The 23,784-nt window shown below is 43.4% G+C and overlaps 1 protein-coding gene across 1 annotated transcript in view; it reads right to left on the bottom strand.

The window, feature by feature from the left end:
- Positions 1-23,784, bottom strand: part of LOC124612858 (JNK-interacting protein 1) — a 125,288-nt gene that overhangs the window by 22,516 nt on the left and 78,988 nt on the right. Inside the window, exon 5 of the mRNA XM_047141288.1 lies at positions 11,560-11,843. Within this exon, the coding sequence (XP_046997244.1) occupies positions 11,560-11,843 (284 nt within the window). The remainder of the gene's footprint in view (positions 1-11,559; positions 11,844-23,784) is intronic.

Here is a 23,784-nt window from a genome sequence, read left to right as displayed (position 1 = left end):
AATACTCTGCCTGGGCACTTAAGTGTGATTTGGAGATTAGCTATGTTGATTGTGTACTATTTGTATCTGACTAGAAAGATCTCTCTAGTTGTGTTACAAATCTGCATAATGTTTGCGCTGTGTTTAATTGTGTGGTGCCATAATAAAGTGTCCTGGCAATACTATCTGGCAATCATCATTCCTGAATCATCATTTTTTTTTGCACACAGGCTTAGAACCTGGGACATAAACACTGATAATGATGGTATAGCCTGTCTTTCAGTTTGTCATCTGGCATTACTGCATCCGTGGCGCCAATGAGGTCGTGGCGCCGTCTTTGGACGCTAAGCTAAGATTATCTTCGCTCTCTTCCGCCATAGCTAGTTCTTTGTATGCCTTGCTTGTGTAAAGAGGTGAATAAATGAACTACTGAAAAATGGGAGTGTTGTTTGGTGTAAACGACATGCACATCCTCCTCACTGGTGACCCCAAGTTGTAACGTCTTCCGTTTTCGCTGTTTTACTGTGTCCGCGACCTCCGCGTCGGTTATTTTCGCATTTATTACATTGACACAGCATTCGAACAATGACTTCGGCCCAACACCTATCGCCGGATTTTGTGATTGACATGCATCATGTTGCGGGCAATGTACACCCACCAGGACTGCAACACGATGCCTCTCACTCGACGATTACACCGATTTCGCTGGACGTATTCAAGCCTGCAACAATAAGTGAGGTTAGGAGTGTGCATGACTCCGGCTATCAAATGCCTTTGTTGCCACCACATGTGCCGTCCCTCATCGACTGTGCAGTTACCTCTTGCAGATCTCTGTGCAGTGCGGGACCAATGCCGATTTCTGCAAATGCTTCGTTGGACAACCTACCACCGCCAGGACAATGATTTGCTACGCCACAATCTGTGCCATACCACACAGATACCTGCCACATGGCTGGAACTGCATCGTTCACAGGTCAACCTCCTCAGCATTCGACCATGCCCATGCCTGCCTCGGTTCAGCATTAGCACATGCCTTCCTACTTCGATACCTCGGACTGCAACAGGAACAATAACTTGTTATCAGTGTCTGACCTCCACCTCCGTCCCACTGCTACACCTCAGCGTTATGTGCCACGACATTCACCTTATCTGCACACCGTTTTGAGTGGAGTGACTACGAACAGTGAACATTCGCACATTCCATCCTATGTTCAACATCATTTTCCACACTGTGCTTCTGGACAGCCTGCACCTCCACAACCTCCCTGCAACACAGGTGTCCCTGGCTCTGATCAAACGTCGTGCTTTCTACGGACTAACACGCATTCTCAAACTTTGAACTTTTTCTCACTTGTTGCCCACGCGCCGGCTCCAGTCTAGCTTTTGCTACCATTCTTGGCACATCTCGGTGCCTCATCTGCATCAGTCTTCCACGACGCATCAATCCAAATATACCCACAGCGTGTTGAGCTTCCGAAACAGCAATTGACACATTATGGTGTCTCACCCGTGTTGGCCTTCTGTGTCGTGACGGATCGCGCTCAACTACAACGTGTCACCTTCACGCTGCTTCCCGAACAGCCATGGTTGCCACATCCCCTGGAGGCACACTCTCCTGGAATACTACAGCAACAACAGCTCATTTCAGGCAGTGCCCCGACGAACTCAACCTGTTCTTCCGAACATTCTACAACACTTACCAACGCTGCCGCCGTTTAATCCCGACAGCACTACAACCTGGTTCAAAATTGCAGACGAAGTGTTCGACCATTACAAACTTGATGAGTCAACCAGGTTTCTGTGCCTCATCACCCACCTGGACGACCAGGAGGACTTAATTGCTGACCTGGTCGATGCCCCGGACTCAGCTACTGGGTACTCTCTAGCCAAAAAGACAGTTCTACGTCAGCTTGAGCACTCAAGTGAGACAGCAGTACGGCAAGTGCTCCATGTCGAGCAACTAGGCAACGACAAACCTTCCCAGCTCTGGAGATGGCTACGTGCCATGGTCAGCGCCGATCTATTCTCTCACACAGCTCTCCTCACCATCTGGTCAGATAAACTAACTCCTCGCATCCACTTTGCTCTGGCTCAAAGGCCTCCTGAACCTGTCGAGCAAAGAGTGACAATTGCTGACAAGCTACACGATGCATCACTGCTCCACTTCGCCAGCCACTGCCTACCTGACAAGTCTCAGGTTCAGGCTCATTGCCCTGCGGCCGGACGCGGCCTGGGCTGTATTGTGCCGACCATTCTGCTCGCTCCGGGAAGCAGTAAACAAGCAACTGGGATGTCACCAGCTCTTCCCGTAGTCACGCCCCCTCCTGCAACCGAATCTGCTGTGGCCACCAAACCTTAAGCACCGCCATTGGCAACGAATTTCCCGCAGGAAATGCAACCACACTACATGTACTGTTACTTCCACACACGGTTTGGTGAGGCAGCACGGAACTGCAGACCACCCTGCTACTTCCCAAACGCCAATCGCAGGTAGGTCCGGGTGCCGCCTCCTGCACAAGACATGACAGGCACCCCCTAGTGCTCCATTCTGTCCGGGAACAACTGGATAATAATTGTGGATAACCTTACATTAAAGACATTTCGTCAGGATCCTTTTTCCTAGTGGACACAGGTGCCGATGTTTTACTGCTGCCCACATCCTTAGCATCTTCGCACACCCACCCTCATCATACTTCACTGCAAGCCGTGAATTCAACTGAACTACAATGCTTGGGTTCAACTTCACACGTCGTCTCACTCTCCTCAAACTGCAAACTCGAGTGGGCTTTTTTAGTGTGCGAAATTGACGAACCTATACTAGATATTGACTTGTTACGACACCACAAACTTTCAACGCACCTAGCGCGGAACACCGTGTTTCACCATCCATCCAAGACTCACTTCCCCTGTGCTCTGTTAAGCAACCCCCCCCCCCCTCCCCCCCCCCCCCCCCATGACACATCGGTCTGGGCTCATCTCATCCGTACATGCTCGTCTCTGTTGACGACATTACAAGAAACAACGCACAAGTGCCTTGTTGAGCTTGAAAATGTCGCACGCCTATGCAAGGAGCTCTTCCTCCGGCTCCGTGAAACTCAACTCCAGATCTCTGATGCAGCAAAGGAATTACAGACACTGCAGCAAGGACAAAGCAAGGTCAGTAAGTGCGCCGAATCTGCTTGTAGTCCCAGCAATCGAGCCTCCATGTGCTTATCTCCTGCTACCCCTCACAATTGTGCTATCAAGTCCACAGGGCCACAACCACCTAACACGGCAGTGTTTGACACTCAGGCGGACATGAGTGCGCATGTGCGACGAGCATAATATGTTCCCTATGTGACAGCTCCTACCCCTCCACTCGCGGACAGCACCTCAAACAATGCAACTTTGGCTCCTGCAGGCCGCCGTGCGACCGCCACTGACAACACAAACAGTGCACTCACGACTAGCGCTTCGCCAGTGACCGTGCTGCCACAGGCCGTGACCTCGGACAATGGACACACTAATGGTTCACGAGCTCTACCGAGCTCACCTGAGCTTGGTGCCACTGCTTTGGGCCGGCAGCCATCTTGTCGCATTGACTCCTGGGACACCTTGGCGCCTCGGCTCTCGTCGGTTCTGATGAGTGGCTCCGAACACCACGACCACGCCTCGCCTGCCCTGCTCGCCACAAATTGTAAACAAACCACCTCCCACACTCTGTTGTCACCAACGGCACGGTTCACAAACGTCGCCTCACGCCAGGTCCCCCGATCTCCAGTAAACCACATTGACTTTGTCCCGAGCGCTTCTCCGACCTTAAAAAGCTGATTTCTGAACTTCTAACCTCCGGCGTCATTGAACCCTCTGCCAGTAGCTGGTCTATGCCCATTCATATGACACCCAAGAAAGATGGGTCCTGGCGCATGTGCGGTGACTACCCTCGACTAAACGCACGAACAATTACGGACACCTACCCCATGCCCAACATTTCCGACTTTACCAGTTCCCTCGCAGATGCGACCACGTTGTTTGCAAACGGGCCTACCACCAGATCCCCATGGCACCTGAAGACATCGAGAAGACAGCAATCATCAACCCAATCTGGTTAATTCAGTTTTGATTCATGCCCTTCGGTCTGAAAAACGCAACCCAGACCTGGCAACGTTTCATCAAGGAAGTGCTATTCGACCTAAAATTCTGCTTTGCATATTTTGATGACATTCGTGTGTTCATCTCCTCTGTTGAGGACAACATTTGACATGTCCAAACTGTGATGTACACTCTCGCGGCAGCAGGAATCGAGACCAACCAGGACAAATTGCAGCTACATCAACCCACTGTCACTTTTCTTGGTTTTCGGGGCTCTGCCGACGGCATTTCGCCACCCCCAGATCCCCATGGCACCTGAAGACATCGAGAAGACAGCAATCATCAACCCAATCTGGTTATTTCAGTTTTGATTCATGTCCTTCGGTCTGAAAAACGCAACCCAGACCTGGCAACGTTTCATCAAGGAAGTGCTATTCGACCTAAAATTCTGCTTTGCATATCTTGATGACATTCTTGTGTTCATCTCCTCTGTTGAGGTCAACATTTGACATGTCCAAACTGTGACGAACACTCTCGCGGCAGCAGGCATCGAGACCAACCAGGACAAATTGCAGCTACATCAACCGACTGTCACTTTTCTTGGTTTTCGGGGCTCTGCCGACGGCATTTCGCCACCCCCTGAGAAAGTACAAACAATACTAAACCTACCCAGACCTGCATCATTCAAAGAGTTCTGGCACTTTCTGGGGACGGTTAATTATTATCGACGACATCTACCTCAGGCTGCAGAGATTCAGGCTCCACTGACGGACGCCTTGGCAGGCACCCATTCTTCTGGATCTCAGCCCATTCCATGGACCCCTGCTATGACTCACTCTTTCACCACCCTCAAGAAACGTCTTGCCGAGGCCTGCACCACTGCGCATCCTCATCCCAATGCGCAGCTTTTCATCACCACAGATGCGAACGATACTGCCATCGGCGCTGTCTTTAGCCAGACTATCGACGGCCAGACTTCGCCTCTGCAGTTCTTCTCACGCAAGCCCACCAATGCACGACAGAAATATTCCACGTTTGACAGGGAGTTGCTCGCGGTCTACGAAGTGATCAAGTATTTTAAGACTGATGTTGAGGCATGCCCTTCCTATGTTTTAATGGACCACAAACTCCTGGCTGTGGCCATTACAAACCCGCCAGTTGACCCGCCTCCTCGCCGCTTTAGATACATGGACTTCATATCTCAGTTCACCAGCGATGTCAGACACATAAAGGGTGCTGACAATATAGTTGCTGATTTCCTTTCACAAGCTGACGCCATCCATTCGCTGTTAGACCTCTCCGAATTGCTTAACCTCCAACCTGCCGACGAGGACACACAAAACCTGATTTCAGACTCTACCTCTTCACTACACTTCGTCTGCACCACCTTCCATGGCATTTCTGGTGAGATCTTGTGCGACGACAGTACGGGCACGTTACACCCCCTTATCCCAACCAGGCTCCACCAAGCTGTCTTCAACACATTGCATAATTTAGCCCACCCTGGTGTTCGTGCATCCGCCTGCCTTGTAGCGGAGCACTTTGTGTGGAGAAATGTCAACAAGGATTACCAGCAGTGGGCATGCTCCTGCATCGCGTGCCAATGATGCAAAGTACACAAGCACACTCCACCCCCCTCCACCCCCCCCCCCCCTCACCCCCTCCTCAGCGCCTTTTGGATCCCTCCTGGGCGTTTCCAGCACATTCCTATTGACAGTGTTGGCCCTCTAGCGTCCCCTAACGGCTCTTATTATGTTCTCTCGTCTATCGACCGAACAACTCGCTGGGTCGAGGCTGTCCCCCTCCCCAATATTATGGCAGAAACTGTTGCTCGAGCTTTCATCGAGTCATGGGTATCGCATTTCAGATGTCCAGCTATCATTATGACTGACAGGGCAGACAATATGAGTCGGCCCTGTTCAACGAGATTCGTAACATTTGAGGCATCTGGCGCATCCATACCACAGCATATCACCCGCAAAGTAACGGGCTAGTTGAGCACTGGCACCGCACTTTCAAGGCGGCTCTTTGATGCCACGACTTTGGACAGAGGGCCTTCCCCTTGTGCTACTCAGCATTCGTACGATCTATAAGGAAGGCCTCAAAGGCACAATAGCTGAGTTCATATACGGCCAGAACATTGTTCTCCCTGGTGAACTTGTGAGCTATTCCACTTCTCTCCCTCAGTTTGACTTACCTTCCTTCGTGGACCGCATCAGACGCCACTTGATCAACCTCCATATTCCTTCACCCGCCAGCCATTCCCGCCTTAAGGTTCACGTCCCGTAATCTCTGGACAATTGACAGTACGTCTTGCTCCGAGATGACGCTGTCCGTGCTCCCCTCCAACTTCCTTACACCGGCCCATACTGAGTTCTCCAGCGCTCAGCCAACACCTACGACATCCAGATGAAAGATTCAGCTGTCACAGTCTCTATCAACAGACTTAAGCCTGCTCATGACGAGCCTTCTTCTACCCTCTTTCAGGCCACGACCATGCCACTCACTGTCGTGGCTCACAACGCTCCGACCACTCCCTCCAGGTCGGACTTAAACACTCAATCAGGTGACTTCCAGCTCCAATCGTCGAGCTCTCCTCTGACATCGCCCCCTACTCTGGTCTCACGCACTCCGTCGAGTGACCCCATGCTCCCCACGTTGAACTTACCTACAATCATGCCCCTGCTGCCGGGCCCTTCACTGGTCCTTTTGACCTCTCCCCCATCGCCTGCCTCACCCTGATGAGGTTTCTCACGCCCTCACCCCCCCTCCCCCAATCTTGAATGTGCCCTCACTTGAGGTGTTTGTGCCTGTTCCCCCGGACATTAGTCATAATATCTCTATAATACTACGCGATAATACACTGTTCGTCATGTGTTTTCCTTCATCCGGTGCTCATGACACAACCTCCGCCATCGCCTGCCACCTGGTGAAATGTGTTCCCTTCTCACCTGATGTCGACCTGGACATGCTTCATGTGTTCGCCATGCCCACTGGAGACATTGTCATCACCGCTCCGTTCCACTCACAAACCGCCAGCCCACCTGTCGCCGCATGACCAGCACGCCCAGTACGATGCCCGGCGTGCTTCAACGACTTCCAGGTTCAGTGGCTGAACCTTCCTTCACGTCATCTACCCACGCAGCACCCTGCCGACGCTGTCAAGCAGACTGTGGTCCGGCTCCCGCGGACCACCCCTGCCGACGCCTTGATCACCCCCCTCCCCGCTGACCTCTCAAGAGCACTCCGTACTGTGGAGGGGGGCAGGGGGGGGGGGCTATGTGGTGCCATTGAGGTCGACACCAGCAACAATATACATTTTTCTCTAGACTCCCCACCTTTGGATGCTAAGCTAAGATTATCTTTGCTCTCTTCCGACATAACTAGTTCTTTGTGTGCTTTGCTTGTGTAAAGAGGTGAATAAATGAACTACTGTAAAATGGGGGTGTTGTTTAGTGTAACCGACCCGAACTTCCTCCTCACATCCAGTCCTGACTGTCAGTGGGACCCACCTGGGCATTGCTCACCATGCCCAGACCCGATACTGCTTGTTACCTTCAATATGAATATCACCATTGTGAAGGTAGGAGATGAGGTACTGGCAGAACTGAAGCTGTGAGGATGGGACGTGAGTCCTGCTTGGGTAGCTCAGATGGTAGAGCACCTGCCCATGAAAGGCAAAGGTCCCGAGTTTGAGTCTCGGTCTGGCACACAGTTTTAATCTGCCAGGAAGTTTCACCATTGTAGTTCCAGCCTGGTTATCCTTCCTCACGGGGGTGATGCAGCACTTTGTGCCTTCATTCTTTGGGGCATCTTGCAACACTGTGCTGTTACGTCTTACTTCCTTTGCTGCTTTGTCTCTCCTCTTCCTTGCATTTTTTGCAGTGTACATCCTGGTACCTTCTGATACATGCCATTTATAGTCCTCTTGATGTTAGCTTCACATGCTCTTATGTGTGCTATGTATCTGGTAACATCATTTCCACTGTCTTGAGCTCCTGTTAGCTCTTTCTTTGTTTGCTCACTCCTCTTCACATTACACATTACAAGCAGTTCTCATCTCCAGGGAAATCTGGCAGTCTCTCCTTGTGCTCCTCACACATGGATTTGCAGCCTACAGCTTCTGCTGCTACAGCCCACTGTCCACCCTCCAGGTGCAACTATGCTCATTCACAGGCATCGCTTTCTGTGTTGTTGTCCACAGCCTTTTGGCCTTCTGACTATCCTTCTTCTCAACACCTGCACCACTTTTCCTGCCATCCCAGGCTTCTTCTGGCCCTCTGGGAATGTTTTCTTCTTGTATTCAGGGCTCTCATGCTTTTCCTACTGGTGATCACTGCCCCACACAACTCTTCACCATTGCCTTACCATCATTATTTAAGCCCTATCTCCTGTTGGCCACCAGTGCATTGATAGCATCATTACACATCTGACATTCATCACAGTGAGGGTGTCTTCTATGCCTTCGCCCATTTTTATCCAGCAGTAGCTCCTTCTTCAGTGTGGGGTCCACATCAGACATGACTTCATGGCTTCTGGATAGGGGATTCTGCTTGACATACTCCTTAGACATGTACGTGCATCTGTGATGTGCTGCACTGGTCTTGTCCAGGTCTTCCATCTGCTAGTGCCACGATTAGCCATAGGACATTTTGCACCTTACCACTTGCTAAAGTTGGTTACTGGAATTCCCTCCAAGGAGCACCAGCTGGTTTTCACTGTCCTGCATCTGCTCTACATCTACATCTACATCTACATCTACATGATTACTCTGCAATTCACATTTAAGTGCTTGGCAGAGGGTTCATCGAACCACAATCATACTATCTCTCTACCATTCCACTCGCGAACAGCGCGCGGAAAAAACGAACGCCTAAACCTTTCTGTTCGAGCTCTGATTTCTCTTATTTTATTTTGATGATCATTCCTACCTATGTAGGTTGGGCTCAACAAAATATTTTCGCATTCGGAAGAGAAAGTTGGTGACTGAAATTTCGTAAATAGATCTCGCCGCGCCGAAAAACTTCTTTGCTTTAATGACTTCCATCCCAACTTGTGTATCATATTTGGCACACACTCTCCCCTATTATGTGATAATACAAAACGAGCTGCCCTTTATTGCACCCTTTCGATGTCCTCCGTCAATCCCACCTGGTAAGGATCCCACACCGTGCAGCAATATTCTAACAGAGGACGAATGAGTGTAGTGTAAGCTGTCTCTTTTGTGGACTTGTTGCATCTTCTAAGTGTCCTGCCAATGAAACGCAACCTTTGGCTCTCCTTCCCCTCAATATTATCTGTGTGGTCTTTCCAACTGAAGTTGTTCGTAATTTTAACACCCAGGTACTCAGTTGAATTGACAGCCTCGAGAATTGTACTATTTATCGAGTAATAGAATTCCAACGGATTTCTTTTGGAACTCATGTGGATCACCTCACACTATTTGTTATTTAGCGTCAACTGCCACCTGCCACACCATACAGCAATCTTTTCTAATTCGCTTCGCAACTGATACTGGTCTTCGGATGACCTTACTAGATGGTAAATTACAGCATCATCTGCGAACAACCTAAGAGAACTGCTCAGATTGTCACCCAGGTCATTTATATAGATCAGAAACAGCAGAGGTCCCAGCACTGCTCCTTCAAGGACTGCTCCTCACCACCAGCTGACCCACTCCAATGGGGCTTGGTCCAGCCACAATGCCTATTCTACATTACTTGTTTCCTTATAGGTTTGCTTGAGACCAGTATTTGCATCACAACCTCAGGTCCAAGATTGCAGGGGATAGGGTTGCAGCTACCCTGAGCTCCCCATTACCTTGGACATCTCCTGTGTCAATCCGTGGAAGGTTCACCTTCTGTGTGGCCACCCACTGTCTCACTGTCTTCAAGTTCACACCATGGTATTCCCCCACAGGGAGAAGGGATGCAGAATCTGTAGCCACTGTCAAGACGGCTTCTCCAGCTCTTCCTTAAAGGCAAGTGATATTACATCTGGTCATATGACAGTTTCAAGAACTACACTTGCAGCCTACGGACAGCCTGATTTCAGTACCTCAGGCACTTTTATATCCAAAGACATTCACAATTATGACAAGTGCATCACATGTTATGGACACTTCAGTGTAGATGACTAACAGGTGCAACCAGAGGGCACCATTACTGCCTATGTGCGGTGCATGCATCGGCAATGGCAGTGCTGCAACCGAGGGGACTAGTTTGCATCCAGAAGTCACGTGCCTGCCAAGCAACATGGATATCTCTCTGCCTGCTGCATATTGAAATCACAGCTCAACCTCCAGCAGACAGTCTCTTCAGAGCTCCAGGCTTAATGCCGACCACTTCGAGAGGCCCACCTGTTGCAGCTCTCACCAGCTCCTGCCGAGCCCCTGCAGGGCTACTGTCGAGGCTCTGCAGAGCTTACGCCAGCCGTTCCCCACAGCCATGCCTTTTCGAGCTCATTAGCTCCTCCGACTGACAACCAGCCTGGGGGTCTCATCTTCACTGTATTGTGACATCACTCCAGTAGCCTTTGGGGGTGGAACTAACCCAGAAAAACTTGTGCCCAGTGGTGACCATTGTGACCAGTCTGCATATGTTTGAACTGTCCTTAATTATATGGTCTCTAAAAAGTGTACCGACTACTCTACCTGGGTTTCATTACTTAGACATCAATTATTTGAGTGCAGCTTTATGACTAAATAAATAAAACATGGCTCCTCTAGAGACTATGAGGACAAAATTAGACTAATTACAGAGTGCACAAAGGGATTTAAGCAGTCATTCTCTCCATTCCTCCTAGCAACTGGAAGAGAAAGGAGCCCTAATTCATGGTACATGGGAAATACCCTCCATCATGCATTTAACAGTGCTATGCTGCAAATGGCTGTAGATACTAATGTAATCCAATTTGGTAATTTCTGAAGATCAGTACCAATTGCTTTCATTTTTCCATTAATCATAAGAAATCGTAGTGCCTGAAGTTTGTATCTGCTAATGTACAAGATTATTTTGAACTGGAATGAAAGGAAAGCCTTGCAGAGCACAGAACTGGTGTAATAACACATGGACTAACACTAAAACAACATAGAGTAACCACTATTTTAGTTTTGAAAGTAAAATAATGAACAGGTCAAGCTAGACAAGAAGATAACAGCAGTGGCCTAATAGTCAATTATGAAATCTGGAATAACTCTGCACATACATGAATAGTTTTTGAGAATGATAAAAGTGTCACTTTTTAAACCATCTTACAGTGCCATTATGAGGTGACGATTGAAGTATTTTATTTTTTATGTATTAAAAGTCTGTTTTAAGTATTCCAATTTCAATTATCACAATCACCAATCTTATACCTCAAAACAAACCAATACTAGCAACTTAATCATGGGTGCAGGATTAATGATTACCTTGCACATTACAAAATACACAACCAGCAAAGATAGTATTCCATAATACCGTAATTATTAATAGAATCCATAACTGAACTATTTTGTAATACACTCACTGCAGGTTTGCTGCGATCCACCATACGAAGTCCTTGGTCAGAAACTTCTAGGATACAGGAATGTGGCTTGTGCTTTGGTGTGTTCCCGCTGCCCACTATCTTTTTCACTGCCTGGCACAACACTGAATTGCCTTTGTGGCACTTTGTTTCAACTGAACCGAGGTAACCCAGCAAATAACGTTCTCGTTTAACTTTTGGCGTGCTGGGATCAAAATCACTATAATCCACATCAACTGCATACGCTGAAGGGAAAATACCTTGCCTTCCAGATCTCAGATTTACACCTGTAAAATAATATAATAATGTTAATTATAATTACAGCTAAGAATGATTATCATAAAATATTTTTAAAAAATTGTAGCAGCGTACAATTTTAATAAATATACCCTGGAGAAGAGTATTCAAAACCAAAAACAATTCTGCACATGCTGATCAACATCTTCTTAACAAAATACCACCAAATATACACAAGCTGCCAGACAACAAAATTGAAATGGTAATGGGAACTTGATGAAAAAGATAGCCCCTCTATAATGTTGAGGAGTTCATTGTATGACGGGGTAAATTACATAATAATTTAAATGTGATATGAACTAAATGTTGTGTAATGAAAGCAATATAACATGTAATGTATATGTAACCTCGTGATCAATTTATTTTCCTTAAAGAAATGACTTTTACGCTGATCATGTCTCATGCAACAGCAGTATTATCTCCAGACAAATAAATAGATTTGATTATTTTCCAAGCCTGTTAATGAGCTGGAGTTTAACAGTTCTGTAATAGAGAAAAGCAATTATACATTAAAAGGTGAACCAAAATGATGTTCATTGTTTCAAAGATAAAATTATTCATGTGTAAAATAAGACACACTAAGACGTATTGATAGAAGTTGAAATTAAGTGTGAAAGAAACAAAATATCACTAAACATTAAAAACTTTCAATTTGCATACATTATGTCATATGGCACACATAAGATGATAATCAAACCCATCACAATGTAACACACTGTAGCATTAGCTATGACTGTGGATGAGCAAATGATATGAGGATTGTCTTCACATTTAGTGTATGGCAGTACTAACCGTGTGTAATGTCCCCACAGAAAATACCCTCTACCATGCACCAATTAATCATTTTCAATCAAACCATCCACATTCATTCACTTTGGAAAAGTTATCTGATCTGATTTTCTCGTAATATATGCAGCGACAACTCGACGACGCCAAAGTATTTTCTAGTGCGTTTATTCTTTGAAATAACAGAGATGCATATATGCATTCTCCATGGTTGTTAGAGTGGTAACTGGCACAGCTTCTGGAGTATCTGTTGAGGGATTGACATTTTTCTGGGAGATACATATTCTGCTTTTCTTCTCACTAAAGCGAGCCAATTAACATTTGTGCCGCTAGCGGTTTGTTTGAAGAGAAAGAGACTGTAAAAGGAAAATAATAAAGGCGTGGAATCACTGGAGATCTGGACATGTAATGGAGATGTATTTAATAGACAATTTCCTTCATAAATAAGGTTTGTCACTTTTTTGTTCTGGAGTGAATGAGCGAATGAGTTTTTTCTGAATCATTTGATGATCACGTTGGCCCTGTAAATAGTGGGGAAGTGTCAGCTGTGTCGAAGAGAGCCTGCAATCACTGAGTCTGTGTTAAATCGTCCAAAAAGGCTTCGTACACATCTGGAATTCACAATCTTTTGTAAAAGGAACAAATTGTCCAAACGATTGATTCTCCCGACTGACTGCAGTGTTCAGCTGTGTCGAAGAGAGCCTGCAATCACTGAGTCTGTGTTAAATTGTCCAAAAAGGCTTTGTACACATCTGGAATTTGCAATCTTTCGTAAAAGGAACAAATTGTCCAAACAATTGATTCTCCCAACTGACTGCAGTGTTTAACAGTAATAATAAATGTAAAGATCTCTTAAAGCAAGCCAGCCGCTTATTACCAAGATGAAGGACTCCACCAAAGATCCTATTTGGCTGATTTCATGTAGTGAAATATTATATTAAAAACTGTACATAGATAAAGGAGAGAAAGAGAGAGAGCGAATGAAAATAGAGATAATACTAATAATCCTCCTTTAGTCTAATTTTTCGCCTGTCTTATCACGGATCAGCCAAGAACTGGGAGGGCCTTACTTTACTGTATAGATTTATATGTGAAGGTGAAGAGATCTTAAAGGAAACAGATACACGTCTATACAGACAAGACATTACACAGAGATAGCGGCTAGCTGCATTCGTCATCTATTCTTAGATAAAGAGACAGCAACTTATTATCCGAACATTAAAATGTTAAAATGGCCAATCCATGACAGGTCACGTTTTTGGACGTTGCTAAAATAATTTTGTTCTCCATTTCATGTCAACTACAACGAGCTAACCTAACTGACGCTTGGAAAAGAGAGGAAAGACTCGCAGGTGATATAATTGGATCTACAAATTAAGCCGAAAGACAGCACGCTGGGCGCAGAGAAAAGGCCAGATCTATATTTTTATTATTAAAGCTTGCTAGTACAGTTGAAGTATACGCTTTTCTGTTTAGTGTTATTTGATATTTGAACACTGATTATTTGTGTTCGTGTTAGATATAGGAAGTGTTTCGATTGACCTGTCCCAGTTGCATTTATCTGTATATGTACATTAAGAAAGTAGACACAGAAGTACTCTTGAGTGAAGGGAGTTACATATAGTGACAGTAGAAGGGAGTTACATATAGTGACAGTAGAACATTTATATGGTTTTAACTAGGGCAATGTTTAGGATGAGTCAAGCAGAGCATAGCAGCATGCAACAGCCTTCAGCTGTTAGCACTGATAATAATGATGCAGTAAGAAGTGTTGCAGGACCGATGGCTACAGATAGCGCAACAGAACGCCCTGTAGACACGGCTGGAGGTGTAACAGCAAGTACGCAGCAGGGATTAGATCCATTGGTAACTATCATGAGACAGATGCAGATGATAACCGAGAGCATGAATACTTTGAAAACCAACATTAATGCGAAATTTGCCTCAGTTACTGAAGGGCAAAATGATTTGAATACAAAATTAGCCTCAGTTACTGAAGGGCAGGAAAATCTGAAAACTGACATTAACGCAAAAGTAGCCTCAGTTACTGAAGGGCAGGAAAATCTGAAAACCGACATTAACGCGAAATTAGCCTCAGTTACTGAAGGGCAGGAAAATATGAAAACCGATATTAAAGCACAATTAGAGACAGTTACTCAAACTCAAGAAGAGATGAAATTAGTCCAGACTGAGATTGAGCAGCAGTTACAAGACAGTTTTTCCGAATTAGAGCAGCAGATAGAGGCGAAGACCAAGGAACTCAAAGATCAGGCCGAAGAGACGGAACGAAAATTAACTGCACAAATAGAATTGGTGAAAGCACAATGTGAGGAATCTACTCACCGTGTACGTGTCGAAATGAAGGAGTATGTGGCTATTAAGATATATACTGTACGGGAACAAGTGGAAATGGTTCCGCAATTAGTACAAAAGCAAGACGCCATGTCATGTGCAATTGCACAACTTCCTGAATTGGCACGTACACAGACTAACCTAAAGGAAAGCGTTGAACATCTGACAGAGCGTCAAGACATTATAGACCACCAAATTAACATATTAAAGGGTAAATTATCCGAAATCACATTAGAAAACAAAAGGCTAATGTTTGAAAACGTTGAGCAAAATGTTAAGTCAGCATTCCAGAGTTTATCTGGCAAACAGGAAGAGAATTTGTTTGCGAAAGGACTTGAGGAGGTGCAACAGCAGTTAGGTGCTGATTTTGAGCATTGGAAACAAACGATAGAAGAGTCGATGCGTGCTTCACAACAAAGCTCAGAACAAATGAATACAGGGCAGAAGCAGAAGTTGGCAGCGACTATAGAGCCAGTTACCGCCCATTCACACACAATACCGACTTCTGCAAGTAATTCAAACATTAAATTGCCACAAGCTGGTTGTTCACGTGAATTCTTATCTACCGGAGATTACGAAAGCCTTTGGCATGCCAAAGAAAAAATGATAAAGCATCGGCAATTCCAGATTTTTAACCCTGACAAGAGGGGGGTCCATCCAATTGTTTTTATTCGAAGTTTCAGAGGAGTGCTACCCAGAAATTGGTCGGAGTGGCAGAAGATCAGTTTTGTTACAGGATATATACAAGGTTCGGGGGTGATCTGGGCGTCAGACATGACTTCTGTTTGCCCGACATATGATGATTTTGAGAAGGCGTTTTTAGCAAAGTTCTGGTCAGAAGGGGTACAGGAACGCCTAAGGCAGGAGGTGCTCTACCCAGAGCCTTTTTCCTTTTCGAAAGGAAGCCTTAGAAGGTATTTCCAAAAATATATAAATAAAACGAGATACTGGGACAGACCTGTGCCCTTGCCAGATATAATAAACATACTTAAGGCAAGACTACCAACTAGCATCCAGAATCAATTGATTTACGGCAACGACAAAGACTTGGAGTCGTTCCTCATGACATTAGACCATATAGATATTATCGAAGAGAACAACCAGAAAGCCTGTGGTAACAGATTGTAATATAAGGCGATAGAACCTCCGCCAAACGGTAGGCAAGGTGGAAGTATGGGTTATACCAATGGCGATCAATCAACACTTAGAAGGAATGAACAGTGATTGTTAAATAATGGAGGAACCCCTCAAAATCTCAGTAGTAATTCCAGTAATTGTCTTGTGAGGGGCTATTCAAGGAACAACAGGAATGGGAAAAGATACAACCCTGTGTGGGGGAACGAAAGAAATTTCAGACCCCAAGCCTGGAATAATAACAATAATAGAAAGTGGAATCAACCGGGAGTAATGAATTCAAATAGCCAACATCAGGGGGGACAGACATCTCCGAATCAACCGGTAATTACCGAAGTGATGGATGATGTCAACCAGCAGACAAATCAAAATCCAACAAACTCGTAAGGACCCACTCATGCGCCGGAGGAGAAGTCAACAATTGGTTGAGAGGCAACAGGATATGTGTACCGATGCTAACGTATAATGATGGATGATTACTGGCAGATGAACTGACCGAGGACTTAGGACCACAAGATGAGGATAAGGAACAGGTGGCAGTAGCCAAAGTGCAAGTCATTATGGAGACCATACCTATAGTGGTGGTTTTAGACACAGCTGCAACCACAAATGTTATTTCAGAGGCACTATTCAACTGAATCAGAAATATAAGACGAGTACCAGTATTGCCAGTTCAAAATAGCAGAATAATAGGTGATGTTGGGGCTCGATCAGCTAATGTAAAGGTGCAGTCACTACTTGGTAGCAATATTAAGCACATTCCTTGTTGTGAAAAATATGGTGGTAGATTGCATTATCGGAGTTGACAGCCTACGTCAATATGGATGCAGAATAGATTTTAAAGCAGGAGAAATTTTGTTGAATGTTAATAAACAAGAAATTGAGTTGTAGTTGTTGAAAGAAAAAAAGCCTTACAAGAAAATATAATTGTGGGATCAGTGTGCAAGTAATCAGGACGGCCCAAAATTCTAAAGAGCACGTAATTAATGAGTTCCAAGTCAAAGAAGATTTCGGTCAATTAGTGTTTAAAAGTTAAATGAATCCGACTGCATTATTGAAGATCAGAAGAAGCATCTCAATGAATTATTATTAACGTATGAAAACGTTTTTGATGAAAGGCCAGGAGTTATTAAGGGATACATATGCCATCTCTACGTTAAGCTACACGAAACGTATTGTAGAACTTTCTATCCTATTCCCTGGAGGTTAAAGGCTCAAGTTCAAAAGGAAATAGATCGCATGTTGAAATGGGGTTTGATCGAACCCTCTACATGCCCATACTGCTCCCCATTGTTAGTCGTGCCAAAAGCAAATGGGACTGTTAGACTGGTACTCGACACCAGAGAAATAAATAAAATCATAATTCCAGTGAGAACACATCCAGAAAACATAGAGGAACTGATACAACGGTTCCAGGATGTCAAATATTTGACAAGCATCGATTTGTGGAGCTCTTATTAGCAAGTCAAGCTGGATGAGTCATCAAGGAAGTATACGGCTTTCATTTATTCCGGAAGAAGTTACCAATTTACCGTAGTTCCTTTCAGAGTGCACATTAATGCTGGAATCTTTAAAGCAGCTCTATATTATGCACTAGGCCCACTCAGAAGCAGGACAACAGTGTTTGTTGATGATTTGCTAATTGCATCCAAAACGTGGGAGGAGCATATTACCTTACTGAACCGAGTGTTGGACGTGTTCAAAACCATGGGAATAACTGCTAACCTACAGAAATCCCATTTTGCAGTAAACAGAATCAAGTCCCTGGGTTATATAATTGATGCAAAGGGAATTTTACCAACCAAGGAGAAGCTAATTGCAATTAGTATGTTTCCAACACCCAGGAATAGGAGGCAATTAAAAGGGTTTATGGGCCTTGCCTCATTTTTTAGAAGATTCATAACAAATCAGGTGATCAACGCAGCAGCTCTAAATAGTCTGTTGAAGAAGGATGTGCCCTGGCTCTGAACATTAGAGTGTCAAGAAGCATTCGAAGAGATAAAGAAGCAATTAGTAAATGCACCGCTTTTGTACCATACGGACATGCAAGAAGAATTTTACTTGTCAACAGATTCGTCGAATGTGGGTATTGGAGCATGCCTTTTCCAAGCACGCAAGATAAATGGACAACTCGCCTTCTGTCCTATTGCGTTTGCTAGTCGTGTTTTGTCCAACTGTGAACGAACTTACACGACGACAGAATTAGAGGCTCTTGCGGTCATCTGGGGATTTAAAAAATTTCATTATTATCTATATGGGTCAAAGACTATCGTATATTGCGAACACCAATCATTAACGTTTTTACAAATGTGTAAACTGTTACACCCCACACTGACTAGATGGACTTTCACTCTGCAACAATACCAATTTAAGATCGTGCAAGTCTCAGGACAGCAAAACATTATTGCTGGTGCTCTATCAAGGTCACCACAGGGTTTGACCCACGAGATTGAAGTAAATAATAACTCAGAATTCCCTGTATTGCTGCTGCATGAAAATCCATATAAGATGTACTACGTCAATTTGTGTGCGCATATGGCACAGTTACAGAAAAGAGATGCTCAATGGGGAAGTGTCAGTCAAAGGTATACCTGAGGGCAAATAGAAAAACTCATATGGTTCCCCCATTTAACCTGGGGACATTTCGGTGCAACAAAATGTGCAGACAAGATAAGTGTGTACTGTTATTTTCCCAACATAAAGTGCAGAGTGCATGAGGTCTTGAAGAAATGCATAATCTGTCAAAGAGCAAAGCCGGATTCAAAAGGGAGTAAGCACCCATTATGCTCTATATTAGTCCGAGAACGAAAATAATTAATTTCGTGTGATCTGTGTGGACAGTTACCTACTTCAAGAGGAGGTGTTAGATATGTGTTGGCATTTCTTGATGTGTGTATGAAATACGTAAAGCTATACCCGATAATGGCAGCTACAGCCAAAGTAATTGTAATAAGATTGACAAGAGATTATCTTCCACATGTTGGTATACCTAAGGCGATAATAACAGACAATGCTAAGATATTCACGGGACTACAATGGAAACAGGCTTTGTCTTAAGTTGGTGTGAAACACATACTAACATCACTTTACCACCCACAAGGCAATTTGGTTGAGAGAATTTTTAGAGAGTTCAACCGATTTATGAGGACCTATTGCCATAATAAGCAGACTGCGTGGGCAAATTATGTGGAAGAATTTGAATAGATATACAACAACATGCCCCATTCCTCCACTGGATATACACCTCATGAATTGATGTTCGAGGCAAAAGAAGGAAACTGAGATGCCTTGGGAAGAAAAAATAAGACAAGCCATTATAAATATGACGCAAAAGGCTGATCAGAGAAAACAACAATATGACAAATTAATCAAGAGGGTACAGGCGTTCCACATCGGAGAGAAGGTACTAGTCAAAAGACATACCAAATCATCCTTAATAAAGAAGAGTATAAAGAAATGGGAGTTATTATATACTGGCCCATACATCATTCTACAAATTCCAAACCCTGGGGCTTATCTGTTAGCATACCCAGGATCTAACAACATTAAAGGGTTATTTTCCCATAGTGACTTGAAAAAATTTAATGAAGATTAGAAGATAGGGAGAAATGGTGCTGCGAGTGACAGAGATGAACGCTCGTAAAAACATAACAATAAACTGTGTGTGTTTAGTGTTAGAAAACTTTAAACTGAAATAATTAATCAGTGACACAGATTGTAGAAATAGTGAGTAACTATTACTATAGAGTGCTGTAAAGAAGATAGTGGAGATAGGCTTCCCCTGTGTTTGGGTAAACATGGAACTTTAGCATTGCTAATGTCATCAAGATTTATAAAGGATCTGAATGACCTTCAAGAAGAAAGAAATATTTCCCGAAAATGACGCTTCATAATCAAAAGAGGTTCCCAGTGAATGTTCATATATAATTTCAAGTGCATGCTTGGATGTGTAAACGTGTGAAGTGAAGTTTTGCGGTTAAGTAGTGAATCATGAGTGACGATTAACGCCGCAAAGATAACTTCCTGCACAAAACAATTGACGTCGGCGCGAGAGTTAGAATCAATATAGACAACACAGATATGCTTTGTAAGAGACTCGCATCAAACGCGAGGGGAAACTGATTGATGTTGAACTTCAAAAAAGTGTCATAATTAGACGTTAAGAGTTCTTGATTTATTGTTGAATGTCAAAAGAAAGTAATATTCATAGAATTAGTAGTTATTTAATGGGTCTTGTTCACTTTGGAATTTTGTTTGAAAATCCATTTCCATATATGTGCATGTATGAATGCCGGATGAATCAGAGAATAAATGAAAGAAGTGAATCCACATTCCTCACTACTAATAACTTTTACATTACAGCAATCAAGCGGAGAAATATATGTATTTAGGATAAAATTTTGATGAGTATAGATAAATGATATGACTTTTCAAGGAAATGATGGATTATGTCCTTGTATAAAATGAACCACACTTTCCATTATTCGATGATTTGAATCCAAAATCTACTGCAAGTTGCATGAATCCTTTAAATTACGAAGAATACATCATTGACAGAAAATGTGTCAGAATTTTTGGACTTATAAGCACAAGTGGTGATGCAAAGTCCAAAAGAAAATTCAAACTAGAGTAAATATTATGATGTTTTCGGCAACAGCATTAGTCAATGGATAAATGGAAACCTTAAGTCAATGGCTAAAGTCCTTGCAGTACATCGTAAGAAAAAGGATGCATGAAGACATAGGGATTTTGTTTTCAAAAAGGAGAATCTTGGACGGTGCAACCTAACCAGTTATTTACAGGAAGAGTTTCCCTTTCGGTCATTGCTAATTCTTTTGGAATGAATGTTGTGTGTGAAATCTGGTATCCCTGTCCCTTCTACTCTTCCCATTGTGGGCTGTGTAGGAGACCGGCTACAAATGTGGACATCGGGGACATGCAAGATCCGGGGAGTTTCAGCACCGCAAGATATTGTCCTGGGAACAAGATTGTAAAAAAAAAACTCGAGTTATTGATTATAAAAATTTTTTTAGCTAGAGGCACAAATCACTCTTCTCCAAATCATTGTATAAATCGATCCCTATCTTTCCTTTAGAGATCAATTTCAAAATTATTTTTTCTCTTCTGTAGGCTTCCCTATCTTCTATGTACCGTAGGCTTGGGGTCTAGGCTTAAGAGTTTTCCAAGGTTTACCTGCTTAAGAAAGTTCCCGAATGGGTAGACCCTGATAACAGTTTCATGAAAGATCATCTTCCTTGGTTGTGCACAGCAGACATAACACCTTGATGCACATAAAAGCAATACAGCCGTGGTATCTGTCTCTTCATTTCTTCAGTTTTCAATGTTTCTTTTCTTCGTCTGTCTCAAACACAATTATTTTTTTTCAGTTGGAGGAGTGACACTCATCACTTCCGGGTTATCCACACTAATAGATAGCTTGTGAAGTGTGTTTGGTAAATCAAAATTAAGCTCACAAACTTCGCTCGCTGCGAGGGGCATTGTAATGTCCCCACAGAAAATAGCCTCTACCATGCACCAATTAATCATTTTCAATCAAACCATCCACATTCATTCACTTTGGAAAAGTTATCTGATTTGATTTTCTCGTAAAATATGCGGCGACAGCTCGACGACGCCAAAGTATTTTCTAGTGCGTTTATTCTTTGAAATAACAGAGATGCATATATGCATTCTCCATGGTTGTGATAGTGGTAACTAGGACAGCTTCTGGAGTATCTGTTGGGGGATTGACGTTTTTCTGAGAGATACATATTCTGCTTTTCTTCTCACTAAAGCGAGCCAATTAACATTTGTGCCGCTAGCGGTTTGTTTGAAGAGAAAGAGACTGTAAAAGGAAAATAATAAAGGCGTGGAATCACTGGAGATCTGGTCATGTAATGGAGATGGATTTAATACACAATTTCCTTCATAAATAAGGTTTGTCACTTTTTTGTTCTGGAGTGAATGAATGAATGAGTTTTTTCTGAATCATTTGATTATCACGTTGGCCCTGTAATTAGTGGGGAAGTGTCAGCTGTGTCGAAGAGAACCTGCAATCACTGAGTCTGTGTTAAATCGTCCAAAAAGGCTTCGTACACATCTGGAATTCGCAATCTTTTGTAAAAGGAACAAATTGTCCAAACGATTGATTCTCCCAACTGACTGCAGTGTTTAACAGTAATAATAAATGTAAAGATCTCTTACAGCAAGCCAGCCGCTGATTACCAAGATGAAGGACTCCACCAAAGATCCTATTTGGCTGATTTCATGTAATGAAATATTATATTAAAAACTGTACATAGATAAAGGAGAGAAAGAGAGAGAGCGAATGCAAATAGAGTTAATACTAATAACCCTCCATTAGTCTAATTTTTCTCCTGTCTTATCACGGATCAGCCAAGAACTGGGAGGGCCTTACTTTACTGTATAGATTTATGTGTGAAGGTGAAGAGATCTTACAGGCAACAGATACACGTCTATACAGACAAGACATTACACAGAGATAGCGGCTAGCTGCATTCATCATCTATTCTTAGATAAAGAGATGGCAACTTATTATCCGAACATTAAAATGTTAAACGTGGTTTCTTATTTCATCCTTTGTGTGTCCATTTGCTTGTAGTTTGGGCTATGTAGTACTAGCAGTGCAGCTAAGAAAATGGGCGAAGATGGGGAGCAAAAATCATTCTGTGTTCTTGATTTTCACAAAAGAATTCAATTGCAATGATGTCTTATCATTTCTGGACTAAATCCATAATAGATCCTCACAGGACAAGTACATTTGGAAAGAGTAAACAAGCTGTATTTGTAAACAAAAACTGAGTGTGTTTTCATTAATAGCTGTAAGAGGAATTGTGCACATCTATGGAAGATTCTTAATGAGCCCTCATAAATCCATGCACTGAATTAGCTGAGATTTTGCTACTCTATAGAAAACCATTTGGAATGTGTTACAGAAATGTTTGTTGATACATTTGAGACAGGCAGCAAGAATATTGTCAAAGTCCTTTAAGTCTGAATATTGTCAAAGGCCTTTGAGTCTTCTTGCATGTATATATGCAGAGGAGTAGGAGATGGTTTCTGTGGAAAAATAGATTTTAGTGATAATGTGACTTTGCACATTTCCAACTGGGAAGACACACATAACATATAGATTTGAGGATGAGAAAGTAATGACCTGTTCTTGGGACATAAACACAGTTCACCAAAACTTATTGTGTTTCTTTCATTTGCAACCAAAATGCTTGTATGACATTTTTCATTGTTGAACTCACTGACATAGTCAAAAAATCCAACATGAAAGAGGGCAGAAATAATGCAGTAGCTGTCACGTTCATTCAAGTCTCATCTCTTATGATATCCTCTTACAGAGTTTTATGAAGGATGATGCATCTGTATTGTAAGTTATTTCTCTCTAAAAGCAGCTAAATTGATGATAAAACTGGAAAAAAACATAAGAGAATGGAAAGGAATCTACAAACAAAGTTACAGGCACTTTGATGAGCTTCTCAGTTTAAGGTTGACACAAGAAGCCTTATTGGTGAACAACAACAGTAGCATTCCTTCACCAGTTAGAGTAGTGAAGACTTCCCTGGAATGACTGAAAACAGCAAAAGAGCTAGAACAGACAAAACACTGCCAGATAAATGAGAATGATAA

This window comes from Schistocerca americana, chromosome 4 (genome assembly GCF_021461395.2).
Source record: "Schistocerca americana isolate TAMUIC-IGC-003095 chromosome 4, iqSchAmer2.1, whole genome shotgun sequence".
NCBI lineage: Eukaryota > Metazoa > Arthropoda > Insecta > Orthoptera > Acrididae > Schistocerca > Schistocerca americana.
This window is presented reverse-complemented; position numbering and strand designations above follow the sequence as displayed.